The following is a 24,688-nucleotide window of genomic DNA, read 5'->3' on the forward strand; positions in this document are numbered from 1 at the left end:
TTGGATTTTTAGCTTGGGGTACTCGGTTGTTGCCCGAGGTCTGAGTTTGGAAATCCGAGGTCAGGGGGCATATTTCCGACCTTGGAAAATCTGAGTTCCGAGTACAAATGGAACGCACTATTGCGATCATCAAGTGGACACAAATGCCACTTCAATGTTAATTTGTGTTCCTGTCAGCTTGTTATAGAGTTCTTCTGCCCCCTAGTAGCTCAAGAAAGACAAATTAATTCAATATTTGTATCCCTATTTATTGGCTGTAAAGTTTTATTACCAGTGTCATGGGTAACAATAACATTTCTACCTACCGTGAACTCGGTTGTTAAACTGGAACACATAAGCCATTGTTTTTCCTGGAAAAAGGGGAAAAAACACCCTAAAACAGAATCCACCATGTTTTGTTTCTTCATTAAGACTTTGAGAACTCAAACTGCTAACTAACTGAAATTGAGGTTGAATCCCCAAAAAACATTCAAGTTGTTCAAAGTGCAATTAAGCGCCAATATATAATATCTATATAAGTATCAGAGTTTAGATAATGGGTCTGGTATCTCATCAAAACCACTTGAGGCTCTGTCATCTATCAAATGTATCAGTGGTACTGTTGCGTTTAGCTGTTGTAGGTGTTATTTATTTCATAAACTTGCATCAATTGGGCTTTAGGGTGGAAGTTCTCTGCAGGATTCAGTTTGGAAAAAGGTTTCTGTCTCTCTGCTGCCCCCTGCTGATATCCTACACAAACACCAGATGTACATTTTGTGTTTATGTTGCATTGAGTCTTTCATCTACACCAAAATGGAGTGAGTTGCAGCAGTTCAAACAGCTGGAAGGAAGTAAGGGCGCTCATCAGTCATAATTTGGCTTTTACACTCACAATGAAAAGATCATGAAAAAAAGAAAACTCGTGAATTATTTCTTAGTGTAAAACAATTCACAGAGGAGGATTTGTGACCAGTGTTTCCTCTGCTGGCTTCGAGAGCTACATCTAATTTATCACACCTAACATACAATGTCTTATTAGCCATACTTAAAGAGTTTAACCCTAACTCTTATTAGTTTTTGTGTGCCTTGCATTTATCTGACTCTGAGTCACACATGGATGTAGTCTAGTCTAAACGTCTGTTGCAAAATGCCTTGGTGTAATTTGAAACAACACAACAGCATTAGAACCAATAAATAATACAGATGAAGATTGATAAAGTGCAACAACAAAACCTTACTCAAATTAATGTTTACTTTGGTTTTACTCAAGTCAAACCAAGCTTTCTGACTTTGTATGTGCCAGGGGTTCAACACTTATGTGAATAGTTTACAAAAGAATCATCTATGTGTTTAGTGAGCTCTTTACAGCAACTTCCTCCATTAAAGAGAGTGGGACACAACCAAACTTTTATGCACACTTGGACCGTCATAGTCTATATCCTTTACATTCCACTTACAGGATTGCTACGGTGCCGCATGAAATTCCAGCAGATGCATGTATTTTTCGCCGATGTCTGTTACCTTCCGCTTTCTTTGTGTTGGCGTTCTAAACTCCGGTGGATTTCTGAGGACTATGGTTAACTGCTCCTCAGATCTCTGCAGGGTAAATCCAGACAGCTAGCTAGACTATCAGTCCAATCTGAGTTTTCTCTCGCACAACTATTTTACAGCGGCTCCTTGCGGAGTTTAGTGCCACCCATGACGATTGTGATTGGTTTAAAGAAATGCCAATAAACCAGAGCACGTTTTTCTCCCATCCCAGAATGCTGTGTGGACTAGCCAGACCCTCCTCCGCAGCGCTGTGGAGGAAGGTCTGGCAAAGCGAGACTAGGACTGTCATAACAACCCAGTCTCTCGGCAGTTCGTGAAACGCTCACGTAATTTAATCTATTGATCCGTGTACACGGATATGTTTATCTTGTTTTTGTGTGGAGAGGTTATAATCAAGCACGATAGCTCATTTTGCTTGTAAGGACATGATTAAAAGTTACAGTATGTAACGCTTATCCCAAGATATGTTTTATGGCTGCATAACTTCATCAAATGGAAATAATATAATGTCTAGACACTTTTTAAAGAATTCAGTCTGACATATTTGGTATCTCTGGAAACTTTGGGAGTTTAAAATGTAACACTAGAAGAGCAGTCAGAGAGCGCAGACCCTCACCAAGGTCATGGTCTATCTCGCAACGCTAACGTAAGTGAAGAATAACGTGTGTATCTGTCCCAGTCATTCGGATCCGCTCCAAAATGTAATGGGTTCTTCCTTGGCCCATGGTACACCCTTTACCAAGTTTCATGAAAATTTAAAAAGTAGGTGTCCCTAATCCTGCTGACGAACAGACAAACCAACAAACCGAACAAACCTCCTTGGCAGAGGCAATAAAACAGTCTCTACTCTCCTGTATGACACATTTGACTGTTTATTATAAGAAAAAAAAAAAACGGAGACACGAGAGGGTACAGAGTGAAAATGACTTGGGATGACAGAACACAAGTTCCCAACTCCCAATATATTAATATACACAGCTACTAGCCTATGTACAATACATGTCTGAAGCAGGACATCTGTTAGATGTTCAATGTTCAAATTCCTGTTGAAGAAAAAAAAAGACATAACCCAACACCTTCCCAGGATAGAAATAATCAGAGAAACAGCTACTATAAATTCTGACAATAATCACATCTAATCTGCATTCGCACACTTAGATATTATAGATCACTTTACTGTACACTATCAAACTAAAAGACTCTTCTATCTCTCTCATGGAACCAGAACAAAATACACAGGCTCACTGTAGCGAAGGACTCTGGGAGATTGAGTTTAGTGGTTTCCTTACTTTCGGTCTTCTTGCTTTAAAAAAATCCTGTCGCCCTCATTTAATCACATCTTTTGGCACAACAGAGCAACTCCGGTTAACCACTTTAATCCCAACTAGCTCCCAGTGCTCAAAGGAATGTCAAAAACACTAAATCACAAACTCATTTTCTCTTAGACACACATCCATACACTTATAAAAGTGTTAAGATACAGTACAGATACAAAAAACTACTGTAACAACAAAAACACTGAAAGATGCATTCAAACTTAACCTATTTGGTCTTCCTCCTCCTTTCATGTGAAGCTGATGTTGATTTGCGCCATCTTACATTTTGAACAATTTGCTCTAAGGGAGGATTTAAAATACTGCATACATGTAATGCACATAATACACACACACACACTACTAAAACATAAAAAGACTGGGGCATAAAATTATGACATTTTAAAATGTGCTTTACCACTTTGGCACAATTCAGTTGCAATGTTGATCAATAAACTTTACTTTTACTTGGTTGAAGCTCGATCTCCCAATCATCATGACATTATGGCGAGAAATGCTGCAGTATATGTATGGAAAACTCATCATCATTAGTTCTGTAAACAAAACTCTTTTTAATGCTATGTGGTAAAAATCTGTATGGATTCAAAACAAAGGCCATTACTTGCACCCTCTAATGCCAGAAAAAGGAATATTTATTTCCTTAAATTAATCTTCTTGAGGGCATTAAGATTGGCTGCAACGATTGGCTGCTTAATGCAGTGAAAGGTGGGACTTGTCTGATGACTCAATCTGTCCAAGGTGTTTGTGTTTATCCCCATCAGTCTCTAGTGGCTCATTGGCCCTCAGCTCAGAGGGTCCCCCTTTAACACAGTAGTTCTGCTACGTTCGGCCCAAAATGTACATGTTGTGTCTTTATTCCACTCACCAAAATTTTACTTTGATGTGGTCCGATTGGCTGCTGTAGATCATACTGTAATTAAACTGCCTACTACATACTAGGCTACTGAACAGTGTGAAACTGTTAGACCAATTCAGGCCAGACTTAGCCGTTTTCAGCTAAATACACTGTTGGGACCATTCCTGCACTTTGCATTGTGTGAGACAGTTGGCGAGGTGGACTGGTCCGATGCAAATCAGTACAACATCCGGGTTTTTTTGGCATACTGCAGATATGCTTTTGTTTGCATGCTGCATGCTACATTTTGTCCAAATCATTTGTATAGTAGGCAGTTTCAAATACAGTCCTAGTAACCATCACACTGTCAAACTAGGCAAAGACAAGACAAGCCAAATTAGGTGAACGTTAGCTAACATCTCCAAAGTTTTTAGAATAAAGCCAGATCTGGTTTAAACATAACCTAGCTTACTTGCTAAGTACTTTGCTAGTTAGTTTGACAGTGAGCTAAGAAGGTAGTTAGCTTGCATATATTCTTAAACTGCAGTGAACGCTGTCTGCTAAAACCCCAGAGAAGAAGCAAGCAATTAGCATCAACAGAGATCTTGCTACTCTTCCAACAGTGCTTAGTGTCTTCCCTGTCTTTAGTACTAAACCAAACCCGCATATAAAAACACCATGACAACTTGCTAGCTTTTTAGTCAGCTAATAGCAACGTTGGTCATTCGCCAAACTCTCTATCCTAGTTGCTGCTGCAAAGGCCCTGTTTCGGTTGGGTTAACATTTTTAACTCGTAATTGAACAATTTGGCATTTGTTCCACTGTTGTCTCATTCGAGTGATGAAACTACTGACTTCAAAATTTAAAATCATAAGGCTCTACAGTATGCCTAGCTTTGTACAAACCAAACCACAACTAGCTCCATCAAGCAGAACAGGGCAAATGGAGAAACACCTACAGATCTATAGGCTCCAAGGACACATTCAACATACATTTATAGGCCCCAGCACAAACACCGACACAGGTAAGAAGATACCTTGACATTAGATCTTTGCATTAGATACTCTAACCACTAGCACTACCCGTGTTGTTAATGTTGGCGTAAAATTTCCCCACTCAAGCTACAAATATAAGGCACTTTGAATAAAAGCATCCATATGTTTTACAAATGTAATATACTCATTTAATTTTTTTTATCACTTACACTCTTTATTTCTCTTTGGCAAGAAAAAGGCTCAACACATTTTATGATTTGGTTTCATGTGCCTCCTTTCTCTACTTAATCACCCACTAACAAATTTTCAGTCTGTGAACTGCACAGGTTTCAACGCAGCCTCCCGGCACCATGATGTGAACCTCAGCCGAACAACATTCATATCCACAAAAACGACCAACAAAATTAAAAACAAGAAGAAAAAAAAAAAATAGAACAAAAATCTAAAAATAAATCTACACTACAATTTGACCCTAACCCTAGCTCCAGTGTGGGTTAATATATGAACATGAATAACTGAGAGACACAGACAGTGCTTTACAATAATAATAAAAACCACAGGGGCAGGAGAAACTACCAAGACTGAAAAGTCTGTCCAGATTTTGGCATCTTTAAAAGCCAAAAAGTAGAAGAAAAATAAAGTTTATGATACCTTTGGCACCATAACAACATGAAAAAAGATATGTCAAAAGGTCCGACAAGACGTTTTGGTCAAAGGGGCTTTAAAGAGATGGATGAAACGGTGAAATCAGAAATGATTTAAATCTTTAAAAAACAAGCTAAGAAATCTTTGTTCACTAATGAACTAAATCTCTGATTGACCAGCCTTTTCTCCTTCTACCTCCATCTTGTCTCTCAGAACAGAGTGCTGCTTTTACTACAAAGCAAACCCACCTTCTGACCACAGTTCTGCCAGTTTCTTCATTCCCTCTGACAGCGATTAACTCTTGTAACGCAATTCCAGTCCTCTGTTTTTTTCATGTCATTCTGTCATCTTACAGGAGTCCAGAGATGAACAAACCCGCTGAGTGGGACATGCCAGCGGCCTTGGCTCACTGGTTGACGTGGGGCCTCAGGGCTTGGTAAAGTCCCTCGAAGGTGGGTCGGTCAGGTATGTCGCGACTCCAACAACGCATCATCAGCTCGAAGAGCGAAGGTGGACATAGGGGAGGGCCGTAGAGGAAGATCTAGTAGGAAAATACAGGACGGTTAGAGATGGTTAGTAAAGATCTGAAAAAAGTGTTTATGTGCTGACGGATTCTGTGTTGTGTTTTAGCGGAGCTATCCGCCAGGCTAAAGCAGTCAACCTAGGGTAAACACTGGGTGTACATTATAAGTCAAGACAATATTTAAAAAAAAAAAAAAAAAAAACTGTGTAGTATCGAGCATTTTCTAATGAAATTTCATTTGAGGCTGCGACTGCGCCAGTCAAAGTTGACCAAAGCGATGTGGACGTGCCAATTTGCTTTTCCACCAGAAGCAAATGTTGTATTCATCCCTTCGCTCGCATATAATTGAAGTGAACGTGAATTGAATATTCGCCAATATTAATTTTGTGCATGTGTGACTGTGCCCTTATGCGTGACTTGAACCCAATGAGTTTGATTCGTCTCACCTGTCTGCCCTGGTTCCTGAAGAACTCGCCAGTGTTCTCTATGACCTGTTCGTCAGACAGCAGGCTGTACGGTTGCTCCTTACACAGAGTGAAGATCTCCCAAAGGGTGACGCCAAACGCCCACACGTCACTGGCTGTGGTGAACTTACCCTGGAGACGAGTCATCCATCAATAAACATACTTTTTTACATAATTGTGCAGCTGCAGAAATTCTCTTGAAACTGGGCGATCCACTGACATTCATAATGTATAAAAGAAAAATTACTCCAAGACAAGATTAAGGAATGATTTTTTCAACCATCATCAGGAGCAGGTATAGGTGCCAGGGAACAACAGATTATCTATTTTGACAAGTGATCTTCTTTTCTTTCTTTAGACCGATCTTACGTTAACTCCCCCCCTCCCTCCCTCACCAGCAGGATGCTCTCCCAAGCCATCCATCGAATGGGCAGCACCGCCCGGCCCTGGATGCGGTAGTAGTCGCTGCTGTACAGGTTCCGGCTCATACCGAAGTCGGCAATCTTGATGGTGAGGCGGCGGTCCAGGAGGCAGTTCCTGGTGGCCAGATCGCGGTGCACAAAGTTCAGAGACGCAAGATACCTCATCCCCGACGAGATCTGAACCGACATGTGGAGAAGGTCGGACAGACTGGAGGGAGGGGAGAAAAGGAAGGACGAGGTTAAGAGATAAGGAAAGAAGAAGAAGACGAGGTTAAGAAGAAGTGACAGTGGAGTGAATTTTGAATTTATGTGTGTTCCTTTGTTCCTCTGTAGAAGAGTCTTGATCATAGCCTGTATGTTATATCACATCTCAGGATTCAACAATAAGTGTTGCCCGATGGCCCGGGGCAAGTAAAACGTCATGTCGGGCAAGTAAATATAACAACCCACTTGCCCGTTAAGGCAAAAAAAAATTTTGTTTCAATAATTTGCTTCAAATCATCATTGTATCATAAATTACGTTATACAGGATTGGATCCTGCTTACAGTTCCACAATGATTTTCAGGTCTTTTATAAAAACATCCTATCGATGTTTTTTTAAGTGCAGTTAAAGTGTTTGCATAAAACATGTCTCATTTTGCAGTTATTGTAGGTCTAGGCTGTGGTCTCTGCTGTGTTTTCCAGTGCTCATTCTTGGCCAAGACAAAGGAGACGTGGGCCGACGTGAGGCAACACCACATTCGGCCTTCGTCGCAATTAGTTCCTTGCCGTCGGCTTGGTGCGTCATGGCCTTTAGAAACCTAAAATTACAAATGCTCAAACTCAAACTATTTGACATAGTGGAAATGAGGGTGTCTAAAAATGTATGCGGTCAAACAAATTACAGATAGAAACTAATAAAAAACTATCTGTATACGGGCCTGTAAATATTAGAGTAGAATTTTACTTCACTTAAAGTGCTCATATTATGCTAATTTTCAGGTTCATAATTGTATTTAGAGGTTGTATCAAAATAGGTTTACATGGTTTAATTTTCAAAAAACACCATATTTTTGTTGTACTGCACATTGCTGCAGCTCCTCTTTTCACCCTGTGTGTTGAGCTCTCTGTTTTAGCTACAGAGTGAGGCATCTCACTTCTGTTCCGTCTTTGTTGGGAGCCGCACATGCGCAGTACCTAGGTAAGGACTACTAGCCAGTCAGAAGCAGAGTATGAGGGCGTGCCACGCTAGCAGCTAGGTGAGCATTATAACGTGTGTTACAAAGTGACCACGTTGGTCTCTGAAGTAAAGGCTGGACTACAACAGAGCTGTTTGGAGCAGTTTGTGAACAGTGTTTTCTGTTGGAGATGGTAAGTCCCTTTGGGGTGGACTTTGGGCTTTTTCACTTTGTAAACCTAAAACGTTCACAAAAAGATATATAACACAATAAAGGAAAGGGAAAAAAACAAAAAGCATAATATGAGCACTTTAATCGACCGGGCAAGTAAAAAAACAACTAAATGTTGAACCCTGCATCTGTTCAAAAAGGAAACACATCGCCCCCTGCTGCGTCCATCAAGAACTACATGAACTGAAGGATGGAAAAGGTGGTGTTGGTATGTATATAGACAGAGTGTATGTTATAATAACCTGACTGAAGGGATGTTGTTGGCGTGTGTCAGCGTGCTCTCGATCTCCCGCTGGGACAGGAACATGTTGAGGTCTCCGTTCTCCATGTACTCGGTCACCATGCACAGCGGGTCGGACGACACGCACACGCACAGCAGCCGGATGATGTTGGGGTCGTTGAGACGAGACATGATCTTTATTTCCTTCAGGAAGTCATTTCTGATGGACAAACACATTTCGGGTCCCTTATTAAGTTATGTGAAAGGATATGTTTTAGGCTTCACAGCTTCTCATGTTCAGTTCAGTTTATTCTTTGTCCCAGGAGGGCAATTTGTGTGCAGCAGAAAGACATCACATGGAAATATACACCACAACCACACAACAATTAACTTACTAAAAACAGCAATACATACAGCAATAGCAGAAATTATGTTGGGGACATAATACAAGTAATAATCAATAATAATAATATATTTAAAAAGAAATACAGGGGTAATTAAGATAAACAAAAGCTATCACCTCCTCTTAGCTAAATTGAGTGCCTGAATGGAACGAGGAATAAAGGAGTTTTTGTATCTCTGTTTAAGAGTGCTTAAACAGAGAGTGCTAAAACGTAAGCCAGAAGGTAATAGCAAGTATTCTCCGTACAGAGGGTGAGTTGAGTCCTTGCAAATAGACATAGCTTTTTTTTTAAATTTGTTTGTTAAAAATGTCTGTAAGGCTACTGAACTTCACACCCGCTATCTTGCTAGCCACATTCACAATTTTTAAAAGTGCATTTTTATCCTTGACGGTGAGGTTTCCATACCAGCAAATAATAGAAAATGACACAACACTAGATTATGAGCAACACTAGAGACACTTTTAAAAAGGAACAAACTAGGGCACAGATCAATATACATAAAAACACTGTCACACGGACACGCGGCGTACCTGGCTTGGCTGGTGGCGTCGGCTCTCAGCTGTTTAACAGCCACCAGCACTGAACGACCATCTCTGTCAGGGAGAGGAGACCCCTCCCCAAGGAATTCTGGGAGTCCCTCTGCCTCACACAGGTGGACCTGCAGGAGACAAGTAGGAATAAATAGAACCATGGAAGCAATTTTCTAAAACACAAGAGTTTGGTGATGTTCTGAAAACTGCTACGTTTCTATTGTACATTTTAACTTAATAGTACTTTTTACTAAATGTATTGTGATTTTCATATTGTTGTGTTAATATGACTTTAACCATCTGTCTAGGGACGGCAGATGAAAAATAGCCTTCTGGCTAACTCTGGCATATTGACAGAAATGTTTATTAATATGCACTGTCCCTGTAATAAAAAGAATTAAAAAAATTAAAATAAAAAATAGATCCCAGTCAGATTCAAAGACATTGAGAAGAATCAAATCCTCGCATCACTTTTATTTTCAAACAACTTTGTTTTATTCTCTTTTAAGGATTTCCCAGCTTTCCTGCTCACCTCTCCAAACTGCCCCTCCCCCAGCTTTTCCCTGAAGATCAGATGTTGCCGTGGGAACTCAGCGGCCGAGATGTCCTTCCTGGTGAGCGAGTCCACGGTGAGGGCGGGGACGGCGTACATGTTGCTGCCGGTGACGCCCTGCAGCCGCATGATGTCCGTCTCGGCGTAGTGCGGCGCGCTGCTATGGAAACACTGGTGCGGCGTGCACTGGGTGACGTCGGGCTCGGCGTAGCCTCCGCCACACGCTGATGGAGAGAGAAGGAAGCCGTGACACCTTTTCTCTTGCGATTTCTTATGCTCCAATGGCACTATTTGTTTTCATTAGAAAAGAACTACAGTACAGGCCAAAAGTTTGGACACACCTTCTCATTCAATGTGTTTTATTATTTTCATGACTATTTACATTGTAGATTCTCACTGAAGGCATCAAAACTATGAATGAACACATGGAATTATGTACTTAACAAAAAAGTGTGAAATAACTGAAAACATGTCTTGTATTTTAGATTCTTCAAAGTAGCCACCCTTTGCTTTTTTTGATAACTCTGCAAACCCTTGGTGTTCTCTCAATGAGCTTCATGAGGTAGTCACCTGAAATGGTTTTCACTTCACAGGTGTGCTTTGTCAGGGTTAATTAGTGGATTTTTGTATGTTTTCAGTTATTTCACACTTTTTTGTTAAGTACATAATTCCATATGTGTTCATTCATAGTTTGGATGCCTTCAGTGAGAATCTACAATGTAAATAGTCATGAAAATAAAAGGAAATGCATTTGAATGAGAAGGTGTGTCCAAACTTTTGGCCTGTACGTAATTGAACCATTATTGTAAGTAAACTACTCTGTTATCCTGAGATAATGACTTCATTAACTTGAGTTCTTCTGGTACATCAATGTCTGTAGATCCTGAAAAACATTTCAAATGTACTGATGTTAACTGTGTGTTAGTCATCTCACGTTTGTGACTTTAGCTCCTTAAAGGACAATTCCGGCGCAAAATGAACCTAGGGGTTAATAACATATATGTGTCCCGAGTCGACAGTTCTCTGGGATATCTTTTCATGCTAATCGAATGTCTGTAGCTTGAAACAATCTAAACGGTAGCATAATGAGGGTCCCTACATGTAAACCGAAGCATTGAGAACTTTGTAAGTGTACACCTGTACCGTTCACTATTACAGCCGGGCGCCATCTTGGGAAAACAGTCATGACCAGTCGAACCATGAACGCCCTGCGTGAGTTATGTTACTGGTTACTGGTTGTACGGCGTTCGTGGTTTGTGCGTTTTCCCAAGATGGCGCCTGGCTGTATAGTGAACGGTACAGTCTTTATAAACTATCTTTTTAATAAACTGTCTGTACACTTACAAAGTTCTCAATGCTTCGGTTTACATGTAGGGACCCTCATTATGCTACCGTCGAAGTGTGGCGCTATTTTGATCCTTGTTAGTGGTGTAGAAATAGCGATTTACCCTCTTTCCCCACGACTACTAGCGTTACAAGCTAACCACCGGTTTGCGGTAGCTTGTTTCAAGCTAGAGACACATTCGATTAGCATGAAAACATATCCCAGAGAATGGTTGACTCGGTACACATACGTTATTAACCCCTAGGTTCATTTTGCGCCGGAACTGTGCTTTAAAAATATTATATATAATATATTAATACAGTGGATTGTAGAGGGAGAATAATGTATGCATGCACTGAAATAAAAAAGCAATTTTAAAATAAACACACGTTTTCGTCTACTGTCTGACAGATGTTTAAATGTCTGAAGTCACACCTTTCAGCTCTTACCACGCAGCCAGCCTGACGCCAAGTGACAGGAAGTCAGCAGGAGGAGGTCATAGATAGGATTACCGAGGAGGAGAGCTGGAGGAGGAAGAGGAGTAGGAAACATGGACAGAGACAGAGAGGGCTGGGAGGTAAAAGAGAGAGAATACTGCAGAATGATTGAGCATGCACATTCAGCATCATCAAGAAAATCCTAAGGACAAAAAAAAGAGAAAGCGAGTGAAAAAAGAAAAGCAGAGAGAGAGCTTGTACAATGTTGTCCTGAAGCTAATAAAGAAAATTAAAAGCAGAGAAACATTCAAAAGATGTTAAGAAGTGGTGAAGTAGATTTTCCAGCAAGGGGCAGACTGCGGCAGTTTGAGTGCAGCAGTTTGGAGAATTTAACTGGAGGCCTCGACTCTCTCTGACAGCTTTAACAGCCGTGTCTAAACATGTCATCACGGGACATGTGGAGCATTTTAAAACATCAAGAATTCAGATTTACTTCCACTCAAGTTTATGTTTTTTTCCTGAGATGAGGAGGGTCTCAGTGAACAATCACCAAATGATAAATAACTGGTCAATAAAACATGAACATAATGACGTGCCTGTGAGGAGAACTGGGGGATTTAAAAGGAACATTTGTCAACCTTGTTCTCACATTGACACATGCCTATGGTGTGGGCGATCCAGGTTCGATTCCCACTGCGATACATCAAGCAATGTGTCCCTGAGCAAGACACTTAACCCCTAGTTGCTCCAGAGGTGCGCAACCTTGATATATATAGCAATTGTAAGTCGCTTTGGATAAAAGCGTCAGCTAAATGACATGTAATATTTCTTTCCGCTATGACTACTGTAAGGTTAAAAAAAGTATGTTGCGGCCCGGGTGTGGCCCTTTGCTGCGTGTCATCCCCCTTCTCTCCTCCACCTTTCCTGTCTATCCACTGTCAAAAAAAAAAATGTTTTCGGATGTTTACCTGAGGCCTCTGCACTCTGGGACAGCTCCGGCAGTTTGTTTCTCAGCACTGCCGGGTTCTGGTACTGTGGGTCCAACAGAAAAACTCTCTCATAGTGAGGGTCAGTGTTAGCAGGGCCTGAGGGAAACAAAAACACAAGAATTAATCGAGCATGCAAAGCCCAAACAACCCTGTCGGAGTATGTCTCAGCAATTTAAAGGGGAACTATGCTGTTTTTTTAGCTTAATCTACCTTAACTGAACAGCTTTGGAGTCATTGGAATGGTTATATGACTTTTGTTTCTGAGGTGAATGGTTCCTCCTAGCGCCTGTGAGTGGAAAAAAACCACCCTTGCAACTTCAGCGTCAGGAAGTATCGCGTGATATCAGGTCTCGCGATGTAACGAATTGCTTCACAGCACTGCACACATACGCCCATTCAGGAATCGGCTAACAAGGTAGCGATGGAGTTTTTCCCTGATTGGTGTGCCCTGATTGGTGCATCTGAACAGGGAGCGGTGGATTTTTGCAAATCACACTACAGGCTGTAGGTGGTGCCAGAGGAGCCGTATTTTGTTTTTAAATTACCTGCTTCATGTAGTTCTACTCCAATATAGGGTCAGTTTCAGCAAATATGAGAGAAAGTTAGTTTTAGAAGTCTTACCTACTGCACCTTTAAATGAGTAAATCTGCACTAAAACTGTCAAAGTGGCAGCCATCAAATTCTTATTTTTAAACACATCGTTCAGATATTTGAGTACTGAGCTTTGTTTCCTCAGGAAATTCCAACATTCCAAAATGGTGGACTGACCAACATTGCCATCCCATAGCAAAACTATACTTTGTCTCATTGGTGAGCCGGTGAGTATGCTACTTTGGAAATGAAAACCAGTCGCAATGTGACAAGTGATCTGAGAGAAAACCAGACTTCTGCACCTCCTCTTGGCTTTGTTTTCAGGCTTTAGAAAAATCTAGCCCATGACGGGAGACACTGGCCAATCTCAGGTCATTTCAGAGAGAGAGTTTCTATTGGCAGTTCTGTGCATGCATATGCAAGTGTGACATAGAGGGAGATACTCAAACCCATTAAAAGCCGTTTCTAGCCTTCTATTTGGACTTGAAGGAAGTGCAACAGATCGACTGACTGCTTGTTGTCTACCTGAAGGGGGGTGGCCAGAGCGGGGGGGCACAGGGGGGGTCTGGAGGATGATGGTGTCACTGCAGGACGACAGCCGAACGGTTACCTCCTCGTCAAGGATCCGACGTGGAGCCTAGAGGAGCAGATAGGGAGAGAAAACCATTTCTTACAGCTGTGTTTTTGTTGAACACTGGCTTCACAGCTGTTGGGAAATAAATGTACCGTATTTTCCGGACTATAAGTCGCTCCGGAGTATAAGTCGCATCAGTCAAAAAATGCGTCATGAAGAGGAAAAAAACATATATAAGTCGCACCGGACTATAAGTCGCATTTATTTAGAATTTTTTTTTTTTTTTTTTTTCATCTGTCAACTACACAATAGCACACAGATCAACAGGCTGAATACGGTAGGTGTCCGGTATGTTACCGTAACACATTAACAGTTATTGAACTATACAATAGCACACAGAACAACTACGATACCAGGGCGTGGAGCATGGAGGTATTAAAAGGCGTGGAGACGTAGCTGCACCGTTGACCAGCCCCTCCCGACTCCTTCCTCCAGCTCTGGCCATCTCGCTTTCAGCCCGCGATTAGCCGATTAGCTTTCTTTGTTTTCTTCATTGCAGTAAGAGTCACCTTTTCGCCAGTCCCTCACAAGTTTCTCTCATTTCAAACTTTCTTTCTGCTGCTCGATTATCGTTTTCGGCTGCATATTTTACTACCTGCAGTTTATCTCTTTTCTTTAGTAGCAGCATTCTAGTTGTCACAAGCCTAGAGCGCCCTCTCGCGGCTGTAGACGGTAATGTTTTCAGTATGAATTAACATGTAAAAACATGTTAAATTATATATATTTTCATATATAAGTCGCACCTGACTATAAGTCGCCGGACCAGCCAAAGTAGGAAAAAAAGTGTGACTTATAGTCCGGAAAATACAGTATTATTGGGTTTTCAAACATTAGTCTTGGGTTGTTGTTATGTAGCCTTTCAGAGTCTACTGCATGGTTAAATCAATGAATTTCATTAAACCTACCACCAGACCAATTTTAGGTGAACTGGCAATCTGCTCCAAATATTCCTGTTTCATATTGTCCCCATGACGCACAAACATGTGGTAAATGTACAGTAAGGAAGGGCATTATTCGCCTCTGGTCAAAACGCCACTGTATTGCCACCCATAGGATGAATAGGTGTAGCAGGAATCAGATGATAACTGTTAAGTAAAAAGATTGGCCCCCTCGCCACTTTTAACTAGAGCCCGACCGATTTCTAAGGCCGATATCGATACAAATACTTGGTGATTTAAAAATATATATTTTTTTAAATCCAGAAACGCGTAACAAAACATAAACAGATTAGTTATTTGTAGTTATTTATGAGTCCTCACTAAAATAATTATTGTCACAACAGAACAGAGGAACATCAAAATATATTAAAGTTCTGATAAATAAAATGTATAAAAATACAAACTTTAGATATGAAACTTAAAGGGTTAAACACGAGTGTTGCCAACAGGGACGTTGTAGAGCGCCCTCTGGTGGACAACGCCAACACTCATAACACGATTAAAGGGTGTTCCGTCTGTTTTTATTTGATTTTTTAAATATTCATTTATCGGCCATTATAAATGCTGATACCGATAGTTTGGAAAATGCCTAATATCGGCCGATAATATCGGCCCGCCGATATATCGGTTGGGTTCTACTTTTGAGAGATTCGACCGGTGGCTCGAAGCTGCCAGAGACTTAGTGGGAACTGAAAACAATGGCGGTGTTAGGAAAGTTTCCACTGCTTTAGTCCTGTATCTCTTTAACAGGGGTTCATCTGGTCACCTTCTCCAGCACCTTGCAGACGTACTGGCACCAAAGGATGAGGAAGATGATGATGACCAACAGCAGGATGATGGTCACCAGGCAGCCAATCAGAATGGGCGTGTTCCCATCATCTGGCGGGTTGGTGGCTGATGGACTGGCTGCTGTGGAGAAGTAAAAGAGGATTCAATGAGGACTGCTGTTTTCTACAGATAGGTCAGATGACAGTTTAATGGTTTATTGATGCACGGAACACCCTTAAGGTGTTTCAATTTTAGGGATCATAGACCCAATAACAATGTTTGTTTTCAAAAACTTCCCGGTAGAAAACTCCTGCGTACATACAATTTAACAGCGCTGAGCAAACGGGGAAGAGGAAGAACTGGATATACTTTCATCTTATTCATCTAAAATGCATGTTTGATGCTTTCCTACGTCAACACTTTCACTAACGTTAGCTTGGAGAGCTAATTTACCTGTTGGGGCCACGGACCAAAGATGTGACACCACCCAAACTAGCAGTCGGTCCAACCGGCGGTGAGATGTTGCTGTTGGTAACGCTAGATTTGGTTTATCAAAGACGCTAGCGAAGCAACGTGACGTCATGCTGATTCGGTCTATTTCATGTGAAATAAAAAGGGTAATGTTAAAGTTCATACCTGTCATAAGTGTGGTTGGCATGGTGCTCTCCTTCTTGACTGGAGGGGAGGTCGACCCCAGGGTCATCAGGGTCGGGAGTACGGTATCTTCTGAGGGACAAATATAGGGAAGTCATTTTATCTTTTCATATTCATCTGTTTGAAATAAATGTTTATCTCTGTGTGTGTGTGTGTGTGTGTTACCTGACTGAAAGGAGATCTCGCTGAACATCATCCAGACGTCGGCGAAGTAGAAGCGGCAGCGGAGGGATTTGCCGGCGCGGCGGTTAAGCGGCACGGTGACGTAGCGGGCGCTCGGGTTCCTGTCGTCAAGCACCGTCTTGAACACCACAGGCTCCAACTCCCAGCCGGCTATGAGGCGGGGCTTGAACCAACAGGAAACGGAGGAGAAGATCTTCACACCGCGGTGGAACATGTTGTTACTGTGAACCTAGACGGAGAAGAGATCATGTTTTTAGATTGACAACAGAATAATGAAACATAAGGAATAAATAAATAGTTTTTCTTTTGAAACAATCAAAAAGTGTTTTTCTGTAGTGGTATATAGGACGACTTCCAAAATTTCTCTTACAGAGAACTGAAAGCCGGCCTTCTTTTCAATCTAGATACACCTAAGACACACCAGAAGAAACACACCAAGAAAACACGAATAGAAAAGGTTTGTGTGACCTTAAGGGCCCTATCTTGCACCCGGCGCGGCGCAGCGCAGAGCCCGACGCAAGTTTAAGACCGACGCAGTTGTCTATTTCCCGTCCAGCGCCCACGTCGTTTAAATAGCAAATGCACCTGCGCCCATCTTTGCGCCCATGGGCGTGCTGGTCTTACAGGGAGGTGTGTTCAGGTGAATTCTTGGCGTATTGCTATCTTGAGGCAGCGGGAAGTGATCGCGCCATTGACCAACAAAAACCTGGTCTAAAGTCAAGTTCATTGTTATTTTAACAGCGGATTGGTAAAATGCGGCTAGGACGAGCCTAGCCGCATTTTACCAATACAGCACATGCACACTAAGCTTGTTACACACACACACACACACACGGGGAAGCACAGCAGCACACAAACATGCAAAAGATTAGAAATAAAAATATTACGGTGCAAATCTGCCATAATAATAGCAATGCGCCAAGGTACAAGGTACAGGCTTTTAAAGGAAATGGGAGATGACACAATTGTTCATTATATTATATTATGAAAGTTTGCCAGATCGGGTAGCGTGAGCTGTAGTTCCAATGAGACAACCTGTAGGGGGACCAAAGCGGGAAAAGTTCTCAAGTGTTGCTTAAATGAAGACACTAAGCAAGGTCCCTTTTTTCCGCTGTCAAATTAGCAAAGGTGGATTTGGACACACACTTAACGCACCTGCGCCATGCGCTTCACGCCGTGCGCTTAGATCGTTAAAATAGGGCCCTTAGCGTTCTACTGGATCTGTCTGTGCAGTGCTGCTGTGCATTAGAAACATGTTTATACATGTGGCTGGTGAGCTGCTGAGAGGATGTAAAGTAAGATCTGAAAACCTTCATGGAGGTGAAGTTCCTCTGCCGGTCGAAGACAAACTCCATCTCCACGTATCCCTGACTTCCCAGCGAGTCGTTCCTCCAGCCCAGGTAGTTGTAGCCCGGCCACACGTGGTTCTGACGCGTCACAAGGAAGTCATCCATGCCGATCACACCGTCCGTCAGCTGGCCCAGCCCGCCAAACAGCCTCCTATTGGACGAAACAGCTGTCAGTCACAGAGCGCATGGAGACAGCAAGCACCGCTGTGCGATGAGCGGTTGTGTCCAGATGGTAACCCAAAAGATTTGGGAAAACTCTCGCGAGACAGGTGTTGACCTCGAATGGTTAAGGTTAGGATATGGTTGTCTCATCTCGAGAGAGTTTTCCCAAATCTAGGGTTACCATCTAGACACGACCGTGATGAGTGTGTGTGTGTGACTTGCCTCCTCTCATGTACTCCATCATAGGTGGAGTCGTTGAGGCTGGCGATGGGATAACCAGGGGGCATCATGAGCTGACCCTCTGGAGCACTGTAGGAGATCAGACCATCTGCAGGAAGGGGGGTACAGGTTCAAGACATTAGAAATGCCTCCACTACTACTTGACTAAAGTCACACAATAACACAAACCAACGTAACAGATCGAGGCAGCGATAGACTAGCAACTTTCATGTTCTGTGAGGTAAAATTGCTGTTTTTGTCAAAGGAGTCTGGTGGCTTTGAACAGAGACGACATAACAGCTTCAGTTTTCCTTTGTTAAGGGCTGTTTGATGGCAAGGTAAAGCGTTGAAAATATTCCAAATATACTGTGTTCAAATAAACTGATATTTATTTCTTTAAGCAGCTAAAGTCAATACAGCAAAGTATCACGATTTTCCGTGGCAATACGGTATCAATACACAGACACCAAGTATCGATCTTTTATTATATAAATTGCACAAACTTTTTTGGTACAAGAATTCATGATTGTTATTACGTTTATGATTCATGACAGTGTTGGTAAGTTTGTCTGCTTGACAATCCCATTTTGCAGCAATAAAAGTGAAGTGAGATACAAAGAAACAAAGAAATATACCTTTTTACTGAAGATAAAACAGATGTTGACAAAGTTTTCTTTTGGGTACATAATTTGAAGTTGGAAAAAGGGTAATAAAATAAAATATATTGTAGAATATTGCATAATGTATGCTTAAAATTGGAATAATATATTGTGGCATAAGTATCTTGATAATGTCGTATGATGGGGCCTCTGGTGATTCCCAGCCATAACGTTTAGCTGCTTACCCCATCCACAGCAGGACATTGCTTAGCTCCTGTGTCAGTACTCCTGCCTGCTCCTCCAAACTGGGAATGATTATCCATTTATTTGTTTTAACCCTTGTGTTGTCTTCTGGTCAAATTTGACCCATCCATCCATCTTCTTCGTCCGCTTATCCGGTGTCGGGTCGCGGGGGGAGCAGCTCCAGCAGGGGACCCCAAACTTCCCTTTCCCGAGCAACATTAACCAGCTCCGACTGGGGGATCCCGAGGCGTTCCCAGGCCAGGTTGGAGATATAATCCCTCCACCTAGTCCTGGGTCTTCCCCGAGGCCTCCTCCCAGCTGGACGTGCCTGGAACACCTCCCTAGGGAGGCGCCCAGGGGGCATCCTTACCAGATGCCCGAACCACCTCAACTGGCTCCTTTCGACGCAAAGGAGCAGCGGCTCTACTCCGAGCTCCTCACGGATGAGTGAGCTTCTCACCCTATCTCTAAGGGAGACGCCAGCCACCCTCCTGAGGAAACCCATTTCAGCCGCTTGTACCCTGGATCTCGTTCTTTCGGTCATGACCCTGCCTTCATGACCATAGGTGAGGGTAGGAACGAAAACTGACCGGTAGATCGAGAGCTTTGCCTTCTGGCTAAGCTCTTTTTTCCACAACGGTGCGATAGATTGAATGCAATACCGCACCCGCTGCGCCCGATTCTCCGACCAATCTCCCGCTCCATTGTCCCCTCACTCGCGAACACAACCCCAAGATACTTGAACTCCTTCACTTGGGGTAAGGACTCATTCCCTACCTGGAGAAGGCATTCCATCGGTTTCCTGCTGAGAACCATGGCCTCAGATTTAGAGGTGCTGATCCTCATCCCAACCGCTTCACACTCGGTTGCGAACCCGATCCAGTGAGTGCTGAAGGTCGCAGGCCGATGATGCCATCAGGACCACATCATCTGCAAAGAGCAGCGATGAGATCCCCAGCCCACCAAACTGCAACCCCTCCCCACCCCCGACCACGCCTCGATATCCTGTCCATAAATACTACAAACAGGATTGGTGACAAAGCGCAGCCCTGGCGGAGGCCAACCCTCACCTGAAAAGAGTCCGACTTACTACCGAGAACCCGGACACAGCTCTCGCTTTGGTTGTACAGAGATTGGATGGCCCTGAGAAGAGACCCCCTCACCCCATACTCCCGCAGCACCCCCACAGTATCTCCCGGGGACCCGGTCATACGCCTTCTCCAAATCCACAAAACACATGTAGACCCGGTTGGGCATACTCCCAGGCTCCCTCCAGGATCCTTGCGAGAGTGAAGAGCTGGTCCGTTGTTCCACGACCAGGACGGAATCCGCATTGTTCCTCCTCAACCCGAGGTTCGACTATTGGCGAACCCTCCTTTCCAGCACCTTGGAGTAGACTTTACCAGGGAGGCTGAGAAGTGTGATACCCCTATAATTGGCACACACCCTCTGGTCCCCCTTTAAAAGGGGAACCACCACCCCAGTCTGCCACTCCTTTGGCACCGTCCCAGACTTCCACGCAATGTTGAAAAGGCGTGTCAACCAGGACAGCCCCTCCACACCCAGAGCCTTGAGCATTTCTGGACGGATCTCATCAATCCCGGGGCTTTGCCACTGTGTAGTTGTTTGACTACATCAGTGACTTCCGCCTGGGAAATCGGCGACAATCCCCCATTATCCTCCAGCTCTGCCTCTAACATAGAGGGCGTATTAGTCGGATTCAGGAGTTCTGCAAAGTGCTCCTTCCACCGCCCTATTACCTCCTCAGTTGAGGTCAACAGTGTCCCATCCTTACTGTACACAGCTTGGATGGTTCCCCCCCCCCTCCTGAGGTGGCGAACAGTTTTCCAGAAGCACTTTGGTGCCGACCGAAAGTCCTTCTCCATGTCTTCTCCAAACTTCTCCCACACCCGCTGCTTTGCCTCTTTCACGGCAGAGGCTGCAGCCCTTCGGGCCCTTCGGTACCCTGCAACTGCCTCGAGTCCTCCGGGATAACATATCCCGGAAAGACTCCTTCTTCAGTCGGACGGCTTCCCTGACCACCGTTGTCCACCACGGTGTTCGTGGGTTACCGCCCCTTGAGGCACCTAAGACCCTAAGACCACAGCTCCTCGCTGCAGCTTCAGCAATGGAAACTTTGAACATTGTCCACTCGGGTTCAATGCCCCAGCCTCCACAGGGATGCACGAAAAGCTCCGGAGGTGTGAGTTGAAAGTCTGTTGGACAGGGGCCTCCTCCAGACGTTCCCAATTTACCCGCACTACACGTTTGGGCTTACCAGGTCTGTCCAGAGTCTTCCCCACCCTCTGACCCAACTCACCACCAGATGGTGATCGGTTGACAGCTCTGCCCCTCTCTTCACCCGAAAGTGTCCAAAACATACGGCCTCAGATCAGATGAAACGATTATGAAATCGATCATTGACCTTGGCCTAGGGTGCTCTGGTACCAGGTACACTTATGAGCATCCCTATGTTCGAACATGGTGTTCGTTATAGACAATCCATGACTAGCACAGAAGTCCAACAACAAACAACCACTCTGGTTTAGATCAGGGAGGCCGTTCCTCCCAATCACGCCTCTCCAGGTGTCTCCATCATTGCCCACGTGTGCGTTGAAGTCCCCCAGCAGAACAATGGAGTCCCCCACTGGAGCCCCATGCAGGACTCCAGTCAAGGTCTCAAGAAGGCCGAATACTCCGAACTCCTGTTTGGTGCATATGCACAAACAACAGTCAGAGTTTTCCCCCCCACACCCCGCAGGCGTAGGGAGGCGACCCTCTCGTCCACTGGGGTAAACTCCAACACAGCGGCGCTCAGCCGGGGACTTGTGAGTATCCCCACACCCGCCCGGCGCCTCACACCCTGGGCAACTCCGGAGAAGAAAAAGAGTCCAACCCCTATCCAGGAGTATGGTTCCAGAACCAAGACTGTGCGTAGAGGTAAGCCCCACCAGATCTAACGGTGGCGCTCCACCTCCGCACCAGTTCCGGCTCCTTCCCCACAGAGAGTGACGTTCCACGTCCCCAGAGCCAGCGTCTGCTGCCCGGGTCTGGTCCGTCGAGGCCCCTGACCTTCACTGCCACCCATGTGGCATCGCACCCGACCCCAACGGTTCCTCCCACAGGTGGTGGGCCCATGGGATGGAGAGGGAGTTGCCACGTAGCTTGTTCGGGCTGTGCCCGGCCGGGCTCCGTGGCAAACCCGGCCACCAGGCGCTTCGCCGGCGAGCCCACCGTCTGGGCCTGGCTCCAGGCGGGGCCCCGGGCTTCCTCCGGGCAGGGTCACTCCATCTCTGCTTAGCTTTTTCATTGGGGTTTTTGAACCATTCTTTGTCTGGCCCCTCACCTGAGACCACTTTGCCTTGGGAGACCCTACCAGGAGCACAAAGCTCCAGACAACACAGCCCTCAGGTTCACAGAGACACACAAACCTCTCCACCACGATAAGGTGATGGTTCACGGAGAGAAATTTGACCCATTTTTTCAAAATGTCTATATCAGAAATAATGGGTTTCCTTTTAACTACCTAATTTTAATTAACCACAAATAACATGGATGCAAAACATCGCGCTTTGCAAGTACAACAAAAGATTGGATCTCCACTTTCATTGACTTTTGGGTGTTTTATAAAAAACATTTGCATTTGGAAAAAAAAAAGAAAGTTTCAAAACCAGACTGAACGTTGACATATGCCCTTCTGTAATTATCCTTCATTTAATATGAGCCTAAATAATTCATAATTTCTGCTTTTTTAACTCAAGAACTAGGTATAATTTCCTATAAATGAGGTTTATTGACCATGAATTCCAAAATGCAGTAAATGTTGTGTGTTAATGGTGTTTATACATGGTAGTGAAAAGAAGCGTTAAACGGCAAAAAAGGAGCCAAAAACATTATATAAAGAGACGAAAACGTCAGAAAAAGTACATGGTCGAATGGAAGACAACACAAGGGTTAAATTCAACAAGCAATTTGTTGTATTTTGGCAGAATACCAATAAAACCATAGCAGCAGAAATGCCGAACTGAGGTCACTTTAATAATAGTTTTGTTTATTGCAAGTAATGTCGTTATCGCAATATTCAACATCGTTATCGCATAGTTTCCTCATACCGTGCAGCCATAACACTGACTGTGGAGGAGTAGCTCATACAAACCCACTTTAAAAACCATCCCTTTAATGTTTTAACCTGCCACCCAAAGAGTTCATACCTATTTTTTTATTCATCATTTTGATGATATTTCTGCAGTGTTTGCTTGATGTGAGTTCTTTTGCGAACAAACTGTGATATAGTCCAACAGTGCTAGGTTGCTGGCGTGAATTGCAGTTTTATTGCACAACAGATTAAAAATGGTCTCACAAACATCGAATGAGGAGGTTTCCGCGGAGTTTATTCGAGCCTGAGGAGGGGTAAACATTTCTAAGAAATCCACTGAATCAACAACCTTTAATGTCAGCAGAGCACATACACATTAACAGTGTGTGTGTGTGTGTGTGTGTGTGTGTGTGTGTGTGTGTGTGTGTGTGTGTGTGTGTGTGTGTGTGTGTGTGTGTGTGTGTGCGTGTGTGTGTGTTAATGTGTCCTACCCTCCCACGGACAGCCGTACAGCTCCACTCTCATGCAGACGGTGGTGGACACTCTGGTGACTGGGATCAGCCGGACGTAGCGGGTGATGATCGGAGGGTGCAGGTCGTTGATGACAGAGGTGTAGGCGTTTTTGTTGCCCTCCATCACCTGGAGACAAATATCACACGTGAAACAGCGACATCTACCACCGGCATGAAAGCATCCATGTACATTCAGTATATATGCACACAGAAAGACGATATACAGATAGATGTGTCCCTGTAATCAGCAGGGCTTTGTGTTTAGAGCTGCTTTGGTACAGGATATTACACTGTTATCCAAACATGTATTTTTCCTTTTTAAATGTGCTGTATTTACATCCTGATGGAGGTAGCAGGAAAAGTGACCCTGATGGCTCTGTTAATAAACAGATAGTTCAAGTCTTTTGAAGCGGTGTTGTATGAGGTAACTACAGTATCTATAGTCCCTAGTCAGTGTATTACAGTAGATGGCGGCCCAGTTTGGAGGAGCAGGCAGGAGTACCGACACGGAAGCTAAGCAATGTCCTGCTGTGGACGGGAGCAGCAGCTAAACGTAATTTATATCAGTGTGTAGAGTGTATTCTATATTTAGAATATTTCACCGCTTTACCTTGATTACGCGGGGGGGAACTGAAGCTGTCATCTATGCTATCTTAAAAGCCACCAGACTCTGACAAAAACAATCATTTTACCTCAGAGAACACAGGGCTTGCTGGTCTACCGATTGTCTAGTTTATTTGTTGGTTGGTTTTGTTAGTTCCTAACCCTTTTAAAACGCCAAAGTCGCACATTTACACAAATAAACTAACAGATGGAGGCAGCGGTAGACCAGCAACTTCCGTGTTCTGTAAGGCAAAATGGAGTCCGGAGGCTTTGACGAGAGCATAGATACCGCCTTCAGTTCGACCCGTGTGAACTTAAACAAGGTCATTTGATGGCAAGGTAAAGGGGTGAAATTATTTGAATACAGCGTACACTTAAACTGATATAGATTTTTTTTTCAGGGGTCCTTTTTTTAGGTGTCTAAAATGCGTTCAGCTGCTGCCCCGTCCATAGCAGTACATTGCGTAGCTTCCGTGTCATCAAAACATTTTGTGAACAAATGCGTGAGCAAATAGTCCAATAGTTTAAGAACGTTTTTCAACG

The 24,688-nt window shown here is 43.7% G+C and overlaps 1 protein-coding gene across 1 annotated transcript in view; it reads right to left on the reverse strand.

The window, feature by feature from the left end:
• Window positions 1-2,379: 2,379 nt before the first annotated feature.
• The window catches only part of ddr2l (discoidin domain receptor family, member 2, like), a 41,114-nt gene continuing 18,805 nt past the window's right edge, over window positions 2,380-24,688 (reverse strand). The window contains exons 6-19 of the mRNA XM_028577390.1: window positions 23,522-23,669; window positions 18,096-18,201; window positions 17,673-17,862; window positions 16,345-16,591; window positions 16,162-16,251; window positions 15,524-15,666; window positions 13,711-13,822; window positions 12,574-12,690; window positions 9,824-10,068; window positions 9,292-9,419; window positions 8,380-8,577; window positions 6,722-6,956; window positions 6,309-6,458; window positions 2,380-5,880 (exon numbers count right to left, since the gene is read on the reverse strand). Coding sequence (XP_028433191.1) covers window positions 5,746-5,880; window positions 6,309-6,458; window positions 6,722-6,956; window positions 8,380-8,577; window positions 9,292-9,419; window positions 9,824-10,068; window positions 12,574-12,690; window positions 13,711-13,822; window positions 15,524-15,666; window positions 16,162-16,251; window positions 16,345-16,591; window positions 17,673-17,862; window positions 18,096-18,201; window positions 23,522-23,669 — 2,244 coding nt within the window. The 3' untranslated portion in view covers window positions 2,380-5,745. The remainder of the gene's footprint in view (window positions 5,881-6,308; window positions 6,459-6,721; window positions 6,957-8,379; window positions 8,578-9,291; window positions 9,420-9,823; window positions 10,069-12,573; window positions 12,691-13,710; window positions 13,823-15,523; window positions 15,667-16,161; window positions 16,252-16,344; window positions 16,592-17,672; window positions 17,863-18,095; window positions 18,202-23,521; window positions 23,670-24,688) is intronic.

The sequence above is a fragment of the Perca flavescens genome, chromosome 5 (genome assembly GCF_004354835.1).
Source record: "Perca flavescens isolate YP-PL-M2 chromosome 5, PFLA_1.0, whole genome shotgun sequence".
NCBI classification, from domain to species: Eukaryota; Metazoa; Chordata; class Actinopteri; order Perciformes; family Percidae; genus Perca; species Perca flavescens.